Source organism: Lissotriton vulgaris, unplaced genomic scaffold (genome assembly GCF_964263255.1).
Source record: "Lissotriton vulgaris unplaced genomic scaffold, aLisVul1.2 SCAFFOLD_791, whole genome shotgun sequence".
Classification (NCBI taxonomy): Eukaryota; Metazoa; Chordata; class Amphibia; order Caudata; family Salamandridae; genus Lissotriton; species Lissotriton vulgaris.
In genome coordinates, this window is record NW_028252882.1 from 117,744 (window position 1) to 134,429 (window position 16,686).

A 16,686-nucleotide genomic window follows, 5' to 3' on the forward strand; every position below is an offset into this window, starting at 1 on the left:
AAATGCGCACCCCCCCCCCCCCCACTATTTGAACTGTGAAATATAGAAATAACCAATGGGAGGCAGGCTCTTGGAGATGGGGTTTTAGGGAGCCCTAGGTGACTGTTAGCTGTGATTTCCGGCAGCTGAAGGGAGCTTGCGCGGTCTAACAGCTCCCGAGGTGTTGCTCCCCTGTGGAAGGGGCAAGGGACCCCGGTCTCGTGGGAGGGCCTGGGGTGTGTGGATCTGGGCGGTGCTGTTTTTTTTTCTGTCCTCACTTTCTATGCCGGTTACCTTCAAGCTCCTCTTAATTCTCCCCTTTCGCATCATCAGTCAACAGGCGCTACTCTGACATCATGGCGCAGCTGACCCATGACCTCGGCACGGCCTTCTTCCAGAAGCAGCAGCTCAGTGCGTCGATGGCGGACACCTTCCTGGAGCACCTCTGCCTCCTGGACATCGACTCGGAGCCCACCACGGCCCGCAACACCAGCATCATCTGCACCATTGGTACAGCCGCAATGTTTTGTTTTTATTTATTATCACTATTCTTTCTTTATTACCAAAAGTACATAATCATTGAATAACTTGCACAAAACAGTGCAAAAATAGAAAAGCTTTTTGTTCTTTAATAAAATATGCAGTAACAAAAAATGCAAAGAAAGCAGAAATGTAATACTAGAATCACTATTTCAAACATTAATAAGGTGTATAATACGACAGAAAATGCATAATAGCAAGAAGTTTTTACTTACTTTAAGATCCTCAGTTCCTGGTATCAAGGGGCCCTCGCTTTATTCCACCAATAAAGCCATCATCCCCTTGTAACATAGAACTTTTGTATTTTATACAAGCACTTTGTATGTTTTTATTTTATTCATTTCATAATTGGCACGCATGTCAAAACAATAAAAGCGCCGCATAAAATATATTCATCAGTACACACAATTCACAAACATGGTTTAGTTTTTTACTCTACTCCTCGAAAAATGCCAGAAAGGACCCCGTTCCTGTTGGAGTTGTAGGGGCAGTAGGTATTCGTGCCTTTATTTTGAAATTGTCATCTTTCTTGGGGCTCTTCAGGCCATAGGTTGATACAGAGAAATAAGCACTTGCGCATTTTGCAAAATTGGCCTTGCCCCCGGCATCGCGCCTGCTGCCCTGGTGATCCCTGGAGTCAGAGCTTGAGTAATTATTTGGTAGTTATGGGTAATTATTTGCTAACTGTAGCCTAAGCTTGTTGGGGAAAATATCCTCCGCTCTTTTTAACACTGAGTACAATCCGGTTTTTCCACATAATTGCTTTCTGATGGTGGGACGGTAGTAAGTCCGAACTTCACTGTATTTTACCCCAGGGGGTTGTTACGTCATTTGATCATTTACATCACAGGGCTTTACTTCTAACGCAGGTTGGTAAATTTACATAATTACGTGTGTGTATGTATGTATGTATGTATGTGTATATATATATTTATATATATATATATATATATATATATATAGTTTTTTTTACATGTGTAGAATTACACCATTTTAAATATAATTGTATAATGAAACTTTAATTTTTACGTTTATTTTTCGATTAATAATTATTAGTAAAATATATTAATTGCCTTTACATAAATTCAGTTTTGTTAATTTAATTGTATATTTAACATATTGAAAATCCTATGACTAACTCCTAAAAACCATAACTATCCCTGTATGATACACCCCCCATAAACCTAAAAATCGTATTGATCCGCTACTCTACCCACCCATGAACCATAAACGCCCTTACTACTCTTTTATACACTACACATCCCTGAATCCCAAATACCTCTTACTTTCCCTGTCGGTTTGCCATTTCCTAACCTGCACATCTCCTGACTTCTCCTGTACACTAACCAGCCATGAACGCTAAACACCATACTACCTCTGTACACTACTTTCCCCCAGACAGCTTAATATCCATTTACAGTACACATCTCATAACCCTAAAAACTCTTTACTGTCCCTATATACTACTACTCCTTAAAACTCATTAAGACCCTATTTACTTCCCACCCCTGAACCCCAAAAAATCTTACCACCCCTGTGCACTACAAATCCTTGAACCCAAAAATTCCATACTAGATCTATGCACCACCCTTCCCTGAATTACCTTACCACACACACAATACGAAACCTTACATTTAAAGTATTATACATTTATTTTTTAAACCTATACCCTTTGTGTGTGTGTGTGTGTGTGTGTATATATATATGTGTATATATATATATATGTGTGTATATGTCACAATTATTAATACGTATGAACTAATCACAATTTTAATAACTTACTGTACACTTTACTAAACTTTAATTCGTTTTTAATATAATTTTAGATTAAAAAACGATGTAATTGTTTTTTAAAATTAACAAACATTAATATTAAAATGATTTTAAACTCTGCTTTCCTCATTCATTCTATATGTGAAAATATGTATGTACACATTTATATATAATCTTAAACATGTATATTATAATTGTCTACACCTACGACTTTCATCAACTGAAACCAGCGTGGACAATTGCAGTAGGTCTGGATAGAAAGAAATTGTGTATGGTAATGTGAAGCATCACAAGTAAAGGGCATGGGAATAGATATGTATTTGTCTGGAAGCAAAAAAATATAGAATATTTTTGGTGTAGGTCAAAATGTCACTAGACAGTTACACTGTCAAGCCAGACCTAAAAATCCATGTAGGTTAACGACAGATCTCCGCCCATCTGTGCTGCTCCTAGAGAATCACTACATACATTATCTTGTTCAGCTACATACTTCATTTCGGTCCTTGAGCCTCCAAAGTACGAAAAATAAATATTTAAAAATCATGAAGGCACCTCCGAATCAATACAGTACTATTAAAAGGAAGTTTTATTTAAAATTGTGATACAAAAAAATAGACTTAAATGTGGACTAAAATCAGGTCCGCAATGCCATCTGAAAGGTCAAAACTAGTTACATAGTCCTGGTAACTTGATGGTGTGGCTAGCATGTGAAAGGTATACGGTGCACAATATGATTAAAGAATTAATACTTGTTCTAGTCAAGGAAAATAAAACTACAAGCATAAAAACACCTGACTTCTCTCGTGTCACTGTTCATTATGGAACAAAAGCAATACCACAGAACAACAATACACAGTGCAACAGGATTTCCTGAGATAAAAGATAAAAGGGTGAAAGTAAGTACCACAATATAACCGCAGGAGAGTTTTCATAACACCAGTAACACAATTGTCCAAACATGACACCACTCAATTCCCTACTAAAAAGGTGAGGTGTTACACCTGAGCATGGTATCTACAATATTGGGTCTGGGAATTAGAACGGCAATTCCGCCTTTTTCCAAAGTAGCCATATAATATACAGATATCGACTGATTGAAGAAAAAAACAAAAAATAAAAACTGGGCCTGGCTTGTCAGCCCACAAAATGTGGGTGGCGTCCCAATAGTGTCCTATCCCCATCAAAGTGCATAGGGGTTTAAGCTAACCACGCCAGGGCCTATCCTGCTTGAGGCAAAAGAATAACTTCTGCTCAATATCCTTGGTTTCTTGACTGAGTTGGTGGGATTTCCAACAATGTATACGTTTATCAACAAGTAGTGTCCCAACCTGAATTTAATAAAGAGTGTGTAGGCTAAAGGAGGTTGAATCTGATCAAGATACATTTCTCTAGTGGGAGCGGTTTTGCATGCTAAAAATGCCTCCCCAAATTTGACTTTACAATGCATCTTTCACCATACTCTTGGCGTCCGCCCCAATTGTTGAGGGGTAGTTTCAGTACCCACCCAGGTCGCTAAGATGGAATTTAAGAAACTTGAGCATGGGAGAAGTGATTATGCATTGTGCTGGCTTAGTACGTCTACGTGAACCAGCCTATAATGATCGAGCTCTGGGGTCGACCACAATCTAACCCAATACAGGAGGGGTTTTAACATTGCCAAATCTCCCTCCCTTTTGAGGCCTGTATCGAAGATTAGGGTAATATGGGGGTACTCTGTGATGAGCTGAATAGGAACCTCCAGAAATTATTTCCTTTGTAATCAAGCCGTTCTATTTGAGATCCCTCCACCATAGTTCCGCTCCACAAAACAGATTTGTGTGGAGTTGCTTTGAGTCCCTTAGACTGCTGAGACCGAATGGAACTGCACCACTTCACTCTTCTGTCTGTGTGATTTCTAAGTTCTATTCTTGTCAGTTCTGACTCCAAATAATCAAAGTTCCCTTCTATCTTCAAGGGCTCAACATTCATTGAAACATGCCTCTACAGGATTTATACGGGTGGAATGTCATAACTTTAGTTTTTATAGTATTTACCTCCAAACAGCAGGTGTCGCAAAACTCTGAGAATTTTTGTGGGAGGTTTAAGAGCCCTGATGGGGTGTGGGAAAGGAGGAGGGTGTCCTCTGCAAAGAGCAGTGCAGGTGTAGGACAGCTAGCAAGCTTTGGAGAATCATGGTAGCACTCGCCTAGAAATATAACCGCAATCATGTACAAGAGAAGAGTGTTGGTGCAAGTACATACCCTTGTCGTAATCCATGCAGGACCGTAATGTGATTGGTTAGATTACTACTGACACCCCCCTCACCCACCCCCCCACCTGTCTTGGTATTATGTAGTCTGAGGAGTGTGTCCAATAGGGTTTGATCCCTGTCTGTGGCACCTAGAGTGGCCAGAGGTGCTGCCTCTGAACAAAATCAAAGGCAGTCCTGAGGTCCACAAAAGCCGTATATAAATGATCCCTATATGATGTAAGTTATTTTGCCACAATATGATCAAGACAGAGAATTTGATCTATTGTTCTGATCTTAGAGCGGAACCCTGCCTATACCGGTTACAAGATAGTCTTTGCCCATCCAATCCTGAAGTCTAACCAAGATCTGGTGACAGAAAACCTTCTTCAGATGGTCTGTAAGGCTAATGAGCCGATAGCTATGTGAGGTTCCTCTAACACCCTTTTTATGGGTGGAGAAGATCTCTGCATTTTTCCAGGAATCTGGGACACGCCCACCTGCCAGGATCGCATTCGAAAGTGCATTAATATAGGGTCCCCAGACAAGGAGTTCAGCGCGTAACAGATCGCTGGGGATTCTATCTGGACCCAAGGCCTTCCCGGGGGCAGTGGCCATAATCACTCTAAGTTTCTGGAAGAGTAAAGCAGAGTGGAATGGTTGCATTAACCTTTTCTGGGACACATTTTTCAACAACTGGAACATCCAGCTCTAGGTCGTGCATGAATTGAAGACAAATGGTCATCCCCCTGCTGTGGTTGAATTGTTAGTTCTGTAGGGCTGAGAGATTTGGGGCAGCCATATGCAAAAATATGTCAAAATAACTAAGTCATTAATGTTGAAAGCCTCAGCCAAGGCTAGCCAGATGGAGTATACACAGCTCTGTTTGGTACTGGTGGTTATCCAGTCATAGTTTATGCGGGCAACACATCCTGTTTGACAGCTTTGAGTAAGCCCTTTGCTTTAGGACACTCCTTTGAGAACCAAGAGTGAGGCTGAGGACAGGGTTTTTTAAAAAGGTTTTTTTAAGTTTTGAACTCTGGTGCTGCGTAAATTATCTTGTTGTTTTAAGACACTTTAATAACATTCAATTGTCGTGTGTGTGCCTCTGAAAGTTCAAGCTTAGGCATCGGTCTAGATAAATAAAATGATCACAACTGTGTTGTGGGCAGTCACTGTTTTTGTGGAAGCTCACACTTCTGCCCTATCAAAACATGTAGCCCTGGCACCCAACATGTTTGCAGTACCAAAGCCCCTATCTAGTAATGTTCACATAATTGTCTGGCGACAGCTGCACTGTCAAGCAAGACCATACATTTCTCTACAAAGTAAAACACTGCAATATAAAGTACTGAAATACGGGCAATGCAAAGGCCTCCATGTATTTACTTCGAATGAAGTCTCACAAAGTAATATCCATGCAATGATAGTGACTCCTTTTATGTCTGCAGTCTAATTTGTATTCAGTCTGTCCATATTCACCATATTGGTGAAGCCCATGCAGTTGTTGCGTTATAAAGTGTATGGCCTCGGAGTTGAGAATGGTTTTGGAACCACATTGTCTTGCCCTCTTATGTCAAAATTGTGTTAATTTGCTTCACCTTTCCTTATTACTGCTCTTATGCACCATTGGCAGTTCCAGCTATTGTGCCCTATATCACGCCAATGTATTAATATAATGCTTCCCTTTATGAGACCATCTGCTCCCTGGGGAGTGAGAGGTGTAAGGTTTAGTGTCAGTAGGAAAAAATAAGATTTGTGACTTTCTGTTCTTAGAGATTGGGGTGGAAGCTTAAGCGCCCCGTAATGGGGTGTTCAGTTTTGGACTTTGTCCTGTAGCACCACCTGTGGTCTTTCAGCTTCTTATGTGGGGCAGTATAGCCTGTTGTAATATTTGTGATGGTTTGTTTTCCATTTTATTTCATGTTGTGCCCTACATAGACATGTGCCACACAGTCTGAGACAGTGTCAGGTCTACTACAACTCATACCGCATTTCGAGACCTGAAGTGCAGTCTGCTTCTCTGCAACATCCTGTGGCCAAGTTATGTTCTCCGAGTCCTTCTCCTGTGCCATGTGGACCCTAGCAAAAACGTACAAAGTGATGGGAATCTCATCTCTTGTCTTTTTCTTTGTTCGTAGGTCCTGCATCACGATCTGTTGAAATGCTCTGTGAGATGATAAAGGCCGGAATGAATATTGCACGCCTCAATTTCTCCCATGGTTCCCATGAGGTAAGACAATGCAATAAGCTTCCCTTTACAGGCACAGAAGTATGTGTGCTTGCTGGATTAATTTGACACATTCAACAAATCCTCCTTTGAGCTCTGGGGTAGTAATGATATGTAAAAAATGGGCCTTGTGTTTACACCTGACCCTTAAATAACGTTGCCTAAACAGTAAATCCTGGGTGCTTAAAGTTGAGTCGGAGTGAGAGATGTAAAACAGGAATTAGTACAGGAGAGATTGGACAGTAAGTATTTGCAGAAGAGCAAGGAAAAAATATCGCCTTTTTTTTCTCTATGTAAGGAACAAAGAAGGAAAAAAAAAATTGAAGTAATTGTGACAGAATGAATAATAGGTTCTTTAACCTTCACGTGGGGTAGATCTGCCCACGTCTTGTTTGTAATCCAGTAAGTCGTAGAGGACAAGAGCAGTCATGCTCTAGTAAACAGTTCAGGCTTCAAACATGTGGCTTTAGGCAAACTGAACACACAAAGTGATGGGAGTAACTATTGGCAATAGCTCTAGGTAGCATTCAAACCCATAATTTGGTTTTGCTACCCCAAGCGATTTGCCAGTGGTCACACAAATTATAGGCATTCCTTCCATCACTTTTTATGTGTTTTTATGCAATGCCCCAAGTGGCCAGGGATATGCCCAGATGTGGGTTTCTACTCACTATGCCACTGGAACCAAGTCGACTGAGCCCAAGTGGCCAGGGTTATGCCCAGATGTGGGTTTCATGCTCACTATGCCACTGGAACCAAGTCTACTGAGCCCCAATCAGAGTGTAATCTGTCTTGGGTTGCTTGTGTTTTGGATCAGGGAGGACCTAGCCTAGGAGTTTGGGCTCAACTGTTTGTATTGGGGCAGGGTCATGGCTGACTTGCATATGGCTAGGTCTAATCTGATGTGGCATGGTGGGTTACTCTGCCTGCACCATCCCTCTCTGTGCCCTGCGATCTCCAATGTTCACTCTAAGTGTGCTCCTTTACTTGAGTACCTGGGTCTGCACCTTGACCTGCAGCAGGGCTCCTCGCATACATGCCAACAGACCCGATTCAGACTGGTGACTCATTATTTTTGAAGCCTAAGATGGCTTTATTTTAGGTGTCTCACGCCAAAAATCTCCTCCTTAGTGGAAAATCAATTCCCTCAATTACTTTCTCCCACATCTGTTTATTTGAATTTTCAAAATAAAATCCACATCCATTACAACTTGCACTGTTGTATAGATCATGTTCTAATCAGGAATATCCTGTGCCCCGAACTATCCCCCTCGTCCACCTACTTCCTCTCTCTGCTAGTGTTATGGCGCACCACTGTAAGTAACTTCAGAGTTCATCTGGATAGGCCTCTGTAAGTTTCAGCTGCTTCAAAATTTCCCACATTTTTGGGGTCAACTGCTGCCTTCATAGACCACTTTTTCGGCTAACATGTACCAGTCTGTGTCAGGCTTCAAGGTCTCAAGATCCAGGGCCAATCCAGCCCTCCAGGCTTGTGCAACATTTCTTTTCACCACCATTAGACCTGCAACATCCATATTCACGGAGCCCTGGTTTCACGGCCATCCCCCTATATTAAGGACACATAGTTTTGCCGAGTTCGTTAGTCCGTCTCTCCCCCCCCCCCCACACGCCCACAGTCTACAATTTTGGACCAGAAAAATTGTCCTACAGGGCAGTCCAAAAGGATATGTAGGAAGGATCCAGTCTGCTTGCGACCCCACAGGCACAGATCTGCGGCAACCCTGCCCATCTTAAACATGGTTGTTCAGGAGTAGCTGGAGCAGTGGTGGATCCGCACTTTTACCAGTCTGAAGCCCAATTTTATTGCCACCTGTCTAGGGGCACCAAGGGCCTCCTCTCACTCGCCATCTTGGAGTTAGCCTACATCCCTCTCCCATCATTCCCTCCGTGTAGTTTACAATCTTTTTTTGAAGTCGGGGATGTGGATTTCTTGGTTATGGGATCCCACAATAGTCTTTCCTCCAGATGCGATGATTCTGCTACTCCACGCCCTTCTGTAGTTTAGCCCAAAACGCATGCAGTTGAATGTGGCGGTGGGTGTCTGAGGCTCCCAGCTGGTACACTCTCATTAAGTATGCCAGGGTGAATACATCATCACTCTGTGTCCCAGATTGGGGTGGATTGCGTAATTGTTTTTCCATCCCAGATGTGTTGTCGCCTCTTTCAAGATTTTGACCACTGCTCCGGAAGCGTTGGGTAGGTCTGCTAATTTCCTTCCACCATATCGGGCCTCCTGGTATCTCATATACCCCAGTACGTCTATCCATTTGGAGTTCTGGTTTGGTCTGCGGCAGATAGGCCCATTCATTAACTATAACTAATTGTGCCACTGCCACCCAATAATACTTTTGAATATCCAGGCGGGCAATTCCTCAATCGTACCAGCCTCTCATTACTTTGGGCAGGATACTCTGCGCTGGGCTTCCATCCCATAGTAATAGTCTTCTTCTGCTTCAATTGTCTTAAAATATGCCTTGGTGACCTCGTAGGGAGCATTTTGAAGCACAGCAGTGACATCATTTTAAGTAGAGAGGCTCTACCCAAAAGGGAAAGCGGCAGTGGTCGCCAATGCCCCACATCCCCCTTTTAATCTTTCGAGCAGCATGGTCCGGTTCCACTCATAAAAAAGCTCTGCATCAGGTGTTATGTATATTCCTAGGTAGTGGAATCCATTCCGTGCAACAGTCGCCTGGCGGTAGTTGCGGAATGTCACCATCAAAGTGGGGAAATTTGGGACGTGTGCCAATTTATGGTGTATCCTGAATATTTTCCAAAATGTTTTAGAGGCGCCAGGACGCCCCTTCGCTGGGGCAGCTGTTGCGCCTAATAAATGTTATTAACATAACATAACATAACATATCTGTATTAGTCTGACCACTGTTCATTTGAGTCGGTGACCTAGACTAGCACATCGTCCGCATACAGCATTATTTTATCCTCCCAGGCCCCGCCCCCCTGCAGTCCCTAGCCAGTGGGTCTTGACATTTCCATGCGGCCCGAGGCTCCAACACCAGAGCGAAGATCATAGGGGACAGGAGGCTGCCCTACTTGGTGACCCATTGGAGTTTGAATATTGAAAAGTACACTTTGCTCACCTCAACTTTGGCTAGTAGGCCGGTGGAAAGCAGGCTGACCCATTGCGTAAATTGTGGGCCAAATCCTAGTTTGTCCAGCACTGCAGATAGGTAGTTACACTCCAGTGTATCAAATGCCATTTTGGCATCCAGTGACATTACCAGAGCATTTTCACGAAAGGTGTCCCTCTGTCCCATCGCTAAGCATTGGAGATGGAGTCTTGTGATCGGGTTAGGCATAAAGCCTGACTGATTTGGGTGGATCAGAGGGTGGATCACTCTTCTGAGCAGCATTGCCAACACTTTGGCCAGTATTTTGACCTCTACATTCAACAGTGAAATGGGCCTAAATGATGCGCAGACCGCTGGGGGCGTCCTTTTATGTATCACTACCATGCTGACGAGCGTTTGATCTTGCAGTAGAGGGCCTTGCTTTTTGCTTTCCTTGAACATGGCTAATAGGTGTGGTGCATATTTTGTTGCCAGCATTTTGTGAATCTCAACCGGCAGACCGTTGGGCTCTTTCGCTGCCGCCTCCACCTTTATGTCCCTTTCTAGATACTTCAAATCCTCTTATGCTAGGCTTGGGAATTGTATCTTTAAGGCGGTCCATCACGTCCTCAGTCATTCAACTCCTTCCCCAGTGGCGTAGCAAGAGGGGGGCTCTTACCTGCGGCTGCTGCAGAACGGAAAATGCAGGAACCTCCACGGGCAACCAAAGGTCTAGCTATGCTACCGTTTCCACCCCCCCCCCCCTTAACTAGCTCCCCTGTCTGATTTGACCTCTAATACCCACTTCAGAGTCCGATCCTGCTTGTCTAAACGGGCCACGAGTTTACCAGCTTTGTTCCCAACTTCGTACAGGCAGTGAGCAGTCGCTCTAAATACTGCCCAGGATGCCTGGTGGCTGTTTGTTTTTGTATTCTTGTTGCTTCAGTGCCAAAGTATGCAGCACACCTGTCTCATTCCAGTCGGCGGGAGTCACTCTTTTTCCAGAATGTCCTACTCGTCCTGCCTGGCCCTCTTATCCCTCTCGATCCCAGATATAAGGGAGAGTGCCTGGCCCTTAACTACAGATTTGTATTCCTCCCATTTGAGGGCAGAGTCCACTGTGTTTTAAGTTTTCTTTAAAGTAGTGATCTGTGCATTCAGTGAGGCCCTCTTGCACTTTGCGCTGTTTTAAGTACCACAGGTTTATCCGCCTTACTGTGGCTCGTGTGGTGGGTTTCAGGTTAAATCCTTTCCACACCGGGTAGTGATCCAAGATCCCTCTGGCCAGGTATCAGACCTCCGAGTATTGGTGTGCCTGCAGGTGCTGTGTGAGGAGGTAGACCGTGTGGGAGAGGCTTCCATGTGCACCAGAGTGGTAAGTATATTGCCATTTCTGCGGGTTGTGTGCGCTCCACAGAGCCACAATTCCCATTGCAGTCAGTAAGTCCAGAAGTTGACTTGGCACCCTTCCCATAGCTTTGTGTCGAGAGGTCCCAGTCCTCGCTGGCTACCATGTTGAAGAAACTGCCCAACATTAAAGTTCCATCTGGCATTTGTAGCGGCAGGAACCCAGGTCTGGCAACGTGGAGGCATTCAAATCTTGGTGGCAGGTATACGGAGCAAACCGTTGATGTAGGGCCTTCCCAGTGTTCCGATAGGGCCACATATTTGCTGTGTGGTTCGGACCATGTCCCTTGGGCTATTTGAGGAAGCAACCTCTTTATTACGACCCTCCCTCCCCCCCCCCCCCCCCCCCCCCCCCCCCCACTCCCACCCCCTCTGGAGTCCGATGTAGAACCTATGTGAGCCATCCTTTTACACCTCCACCTATGCATAGCTCTATGTGTTGCCTATCATGTGCGTTTCCTGTGTACTATGTCTGGGGCATGTCGCTTAAAATACTGAAAGAACACTTCTCTCTATCATATCCCCATGTCCATTAACATTCCGCAACCATATTTTCAAAGATCTCGCGCCAGCCATGGTGAAACATTATTCTTTCGGCCCGAGGGCCTTATCGGCTGTACAACCAAATGTCCAAGAACGGGCTGCTGGCCCATGTGGGATCTGAAGGCACATCTCCCCAGTGTAAGTCGACTGTTCTTTTACATGAACAAGATAGAACCATATGATGCAAGTAACTTCCCCAACAAAGTCTCCCCTCCCTGCATGGTAGGCTTAGACCTGCCCATCCCCACTCAACATTTCAGAGCACCTGTTGTTTCAATGTTAATGTATAACAGGATCATTTGGCATGTTCAAGCCCTGTGTCCCGGTCCCCTCATACTTGCTGTATGCTGTTTACCATGTGAGTCGCAGTAGCTCATGGCTACAACGCTGCTCTCCTTTTTCAGCACCAACTCGTCACCGGTCTTCAGCATCGGTCCTGTCTGAGAGCTGATTTTCCAGGGCGTCATTGGGGATGGGGGTGGGGCTCCTTTCCAGTCCCGGGGCTCCCTCGGGCTAGAAATCCTGTGGGTTATCCAATGGCAGTGTCTGTTGCCTGCACTCCCCATGCTCCCTTTGTGGTTCCCCTGCTTCTATGGTTGCACAAGTTAGTGGTGTAGGGTGACACCATTGCACCCCTCAAGCCACCTCCACGCCTCACCTGCTTCCCAAAGTGCCAAGTCATTCTCTCAGCAGCAGACTTCCTTTTTACTGGAAACTTCATGGAGTCTTTGAGGTCTCGCTATTGCAAACCCCCTTTTACTTCATCAAATCTGCACTGTAGTTTCTGTGCTCGGAGTGTAAAGTGTGGAAAGATGCTGCTGGTGGCATTCTCATATCGAAGGGGTGGACTTTAGCTGGCAGCCTTCAGTATCCTGTCTTTATGCTTCTGGTTGAATGAGTGCAATGATGGTTCGTGGTGCGGCACCCAAGTGTGACGGAGTGGCAGAGGCCCCTTGGGCACATTCTATCAAAGACCTTCGAGAGGCCCTTCGGCTTTAACATGTTCAGGATGAAGTCCTTCGGGAAGAGGTCAACACTTGGGCCTTCGGCTCTCTCCAGGACCCCCACGAGCCTCATGTCCTTTCTCCTGGAAAGGCATTTGTTATCTTCCAGCTTAGCCCCCGCCGCCTCAGCTTTGAGTCGGGTCACCTGGTCCTTTAGGGTTTGGATATCCGCGTGGAGTGCTGCAGTAGTCCTTATTCCCTGCCGCTCTATCCCCCAAGTTGTGTAGATCTGTGACCTCCATAGTGACAGATTCAGTTTTGGCCCCCAACAAGCCACGGACCCCCTGGATCGCCTCCATAATGTCGTGTAGGGTGAGTTCATCACCATCTTGGGAGGATCCTCTAGTGGGCTCCCAGGTCCCCACCATTTTTCCCTCCCCCATTCGTTTCTTTAGGTAAGGCATATCTGTCTGATTTATTTATTGCAAGCTCTTTACACCCCTGCCACTGGTCATTGTTGTCTCCTTCCTGCAACTCTGGTTTGCCTTAAAGTGCGAGTGTGGTAGTCACTGCTGCCTGCCGAGGCAGCCCTCTCGACCTTAGTGCACCTTGCGGCCCCTCTGGCTACCCTCTGCCTCCATCATGACGCAGGACAGCAGTGTATCATTTCGTTCTACATGTATCTTATTTGATGGCAACATTACCACTTTCACCATCTACGTGGAGGACGGTCTGATCTTCGGAAGATGTACTTTTAACCATATTATTTCTTTTTGATTGTTATGTACCAAAGTGTTCTATGAAATTGAAAAAAACTTTTAACCTTTACCCACCGCAATGCATTGATGCAGCAATTAACTGGTGGAAGAGGACTATAAACATTAAGTCTGGAGCTGCATTTGCATCCGTGTAAAACTTCGTTAAGTTTGAGCACACAGAATATTTAAATTGAAATTTGAAGATTATGCCACGGATGCAAATTTTCTGCATATTAGCGTTTGCAAAATTTCCTTGACGCACATAAAACTGTAGGAGACCTAAAAATGTAGAAATCAGGAGAGCAAGCCAATTTGGTATATAGATCACAAGAATGTTTGTTACATGTATAATGTTTGATGTAAGTAGTGAGACTTGTGCTAAATTCAAAGTTTCAATCTAGTCTTGACTGGTACGACACATTGCCAGCTCCGGATTTCTTTATATCTGGTTTACAAAGATCTACACATTGTCAGTGTTAGTTTTTGAGTAAGTTAAACATGAAGCATTGCCCATTTAACACAGTCCCTCACAAAGATTATTTTGTCTATTCAGTACCACGCAGAATCCATAAAGAATGTGCGAACAGCCACGGAGAGCTTTGCTGCGAACCCGATGTTCTACAGACCAATTGCCATTGCGTTGGACACCAAGGGGCCAGAGATCCGCACAGGAGTGGTTGTTGGGGTGAGTAATCTCAGCAGAAAATGAGGCTTTGTGTGTGTGCTAGACATAGATAAGAAAGTGATGTAGGGAGATGTTGCTGTGTATCAATGGTGTCTAACATAGGCCCTGATGTGCCGGATTCATTCCAGATTTTCAAAATGCCCACCTAAGACAAATTTACATTTAAGTAGCCTACATGCTACTCATTTAAATAGTCGGCGGTTGTTACTAAAATTCATAAAGGATCAGGACTTACTTTGGACAACACTGATGTATGTTTGCTCTGTTTGTTAAGCAAATTAATCACATCTGGTGATCTAGTTTTCAGCTCTACTGCTTACTAAAGATTTAAAATTAGCGCTACGTTTCTATATTACAATATATATCTTATCGTGAGACCCAGTGCTAACTTATAAATGAAACACTACGGGCAGATTTACAAGCCCCTTGCAACACTTTTCTGCTGCTGTTGCGTCACTTTCGTAACCAGGCAGCGTAAAATATGCGACCAATTTACAACGTGACGCATCTAGGGAGATGCGTCATGTTGTAAAGCACTTTGTCACATTAAACATGCGTGGGGTATAATGTATGCAGGGTGGGTATTCCCGCGCACAAAAGCCTCGTAAAAGTCACGCAATGAAATCTACAAAATTTCCCTATGTCACTTCTAGGATGCCACTGCGTCAAAACCTTACCCTTACGCCTGCTTGAAGCAGGCGTAAGGAGTGATGCAGTGTGGTGAGAATAGGCCTCAAAATGCATTGCTGGAGTTGCGTCGTACTTGCGACAACTCCAGCAATGCGGGACTTTTGCCCCAACATATGCATCAGAATTTCTGACGCATCTGTCAATCCTTGCGTCGTATTGTAAATATAGTATCTACAGTAAAAGTGTCTAGGTGCTGGAATTAAATTTTTGTTTTGCTAGAAGAACCACATTGACAAATATGGTGACCGTAGTGATTTATTTCACTCTTTTCTGTATTTAGGAAACATTTTTTTAACATTCATCGCATGTCTTTTTTGGGGGGGGGGATTTAATATTGCAGGAACAGGCATTTTGCGATAATTCCTAACTTCAGCTAATTTATTCCAAAATTCTCTCCCCCCCCCCCCCCCCCCCCCCCCCCAAATCAGCTGGGTCAATGTGTTTCAAACCCTTCGCAATTTCTTGGGTTCTCCTCCTGATACTGTATTGGAAATATGGCGCATCCATGGTGCTGCAAGCGTTTCTCAGGGTGGTGCAGAGAAAGTGACGCATCTCTACAGATGTGTCACTTTCTTGTAAATCTGCCCCTGCATTTTTAGGTAATCCGGTTCCAAAAGATTCTGGGACTTTGGAATGTTACTTGCTATATATTTTACCCTCTTACTGCAGTGTCTTAGGAATGTGGCCTAGCTCAAAAACCAATGTATTGTGCTATCGACTCAGTGATGGAAATACCCTAAGAATATGATTGTCTCTTACATAATTGCAATACTAGTTTCCTTTTAACACTGAGTGGTGGTAATAAATAATGGCATAGTCCCAGGTCAATAATTAATGACTTGCATGCGGATACAGCCATTGTTTTGGAATCCTCATTGTCCACATTCTTAGAGCATTTGTGATCAGTTCTTGGCCGTCTCCTTTTTAGGTCTCGCCTGACCCAGCTCATGCGCTGGTGTGGCGAGACTTTCAGTAAGGGCTTAAAAAAAATGCTACCATGGCCGGCCTACAGCTTGTGTGCATGTGCGTGGGCACTCGCTTACGAGCAGAGGCCTCGTCATGCTCATCGCTTGATTGCAATCACTTTCCCGCTTTGCTGTTCTCAGTGTGGCCGCGCGTGCACACAACTCCTGCTTCTCCCCCACCACATATCTCGTCTCTCGGTCAATCCCTTCCTCAGTGTGTGCATTTTATCACCTCAAGGAGCTGGCGCTCGACTGACTCGCGCTCCTGCTCCCCACATCGGCAGATTTATTTTCTGCAAAAGCACGTTGATGAGCAGGCATTCAACTGACTGGTGCCTCTGCTCTCCTTTACAGCGTGTGGACACTGGCTTTCTGATCCCCTTCAAGAGCAGGCGCTTAGCTGACTCGTGCCTCTGCTCCTCCTTACAAAGGCGTGTGGACACCGGATTTTTGATTCCCTCAAGGAGAGGGTGCCTTACTGAGACCTGCTCCGAACCTCAGCGCGGCGCTAGGAGAGGTGCTTCCTCCCTAAAGGAGTGTGCGCCAGCGCAGCACTGCAGCTACCAGCGAGGGCTTGGACTCCTGTCCTAGTACTACAGTATCGGAGGAAATGTCAGCACACCCTACCGCCGGGCATCCGTATCACACCTCCCGACCATCCTCCAGGATAGTGCGGCATAGAGAGAGAGCCTGCGCCGCATTAGGGCTGTCCTAGGGATCGACTCTGCCGCACGTGGGGTAATCAGGAAGCCCTCACTACCAGACAGCCACGCAACACTCCCTGACTTAAGGATGCAAGAGGACTTTCCTCCAACCTGCAGACGTGTCCGGCATTGGGGCCTCGAGGTTCTTCACCAGC

At 44.8% G+C, this 16,686-nt stretch overlaps 1 protein-coding gene across 3 annotated transcripts in view; it reads left to right on the forward strand.

Moving 5' to 3' along the window:
- LOC147661225 (pyruvate kinase PKM-like) overlaps positions 1 to 16,686 on the forward strand; it is a 61,042-nt gene that overhangs the window by 12,854 nt on the left and 31,502 nt on the right. For all 3 annotated transcript variants that reach the window (XM_086951219.1, XM_086951220.1, XM_086951218.1), the window contains exons 2-4: positions 313 to 489; positions 6,661 to 6,752; positions 14,041 to 14,172. In XM_086951219.1, coding sequence (XP_086807345.1) covers positions 336 to 489; positions 6,661 to 6,752; positions 14,041 to 14,172 — 378 coding nt within the window. In that variant the 5' untranslated portion in view covers positions 313 to 335. The remainder of the gene's footprint in view (positions 1 to 312; positions 490 to 6,660; positions 6,753 to 14,040; positions 14,173 to 16,686) is intronic.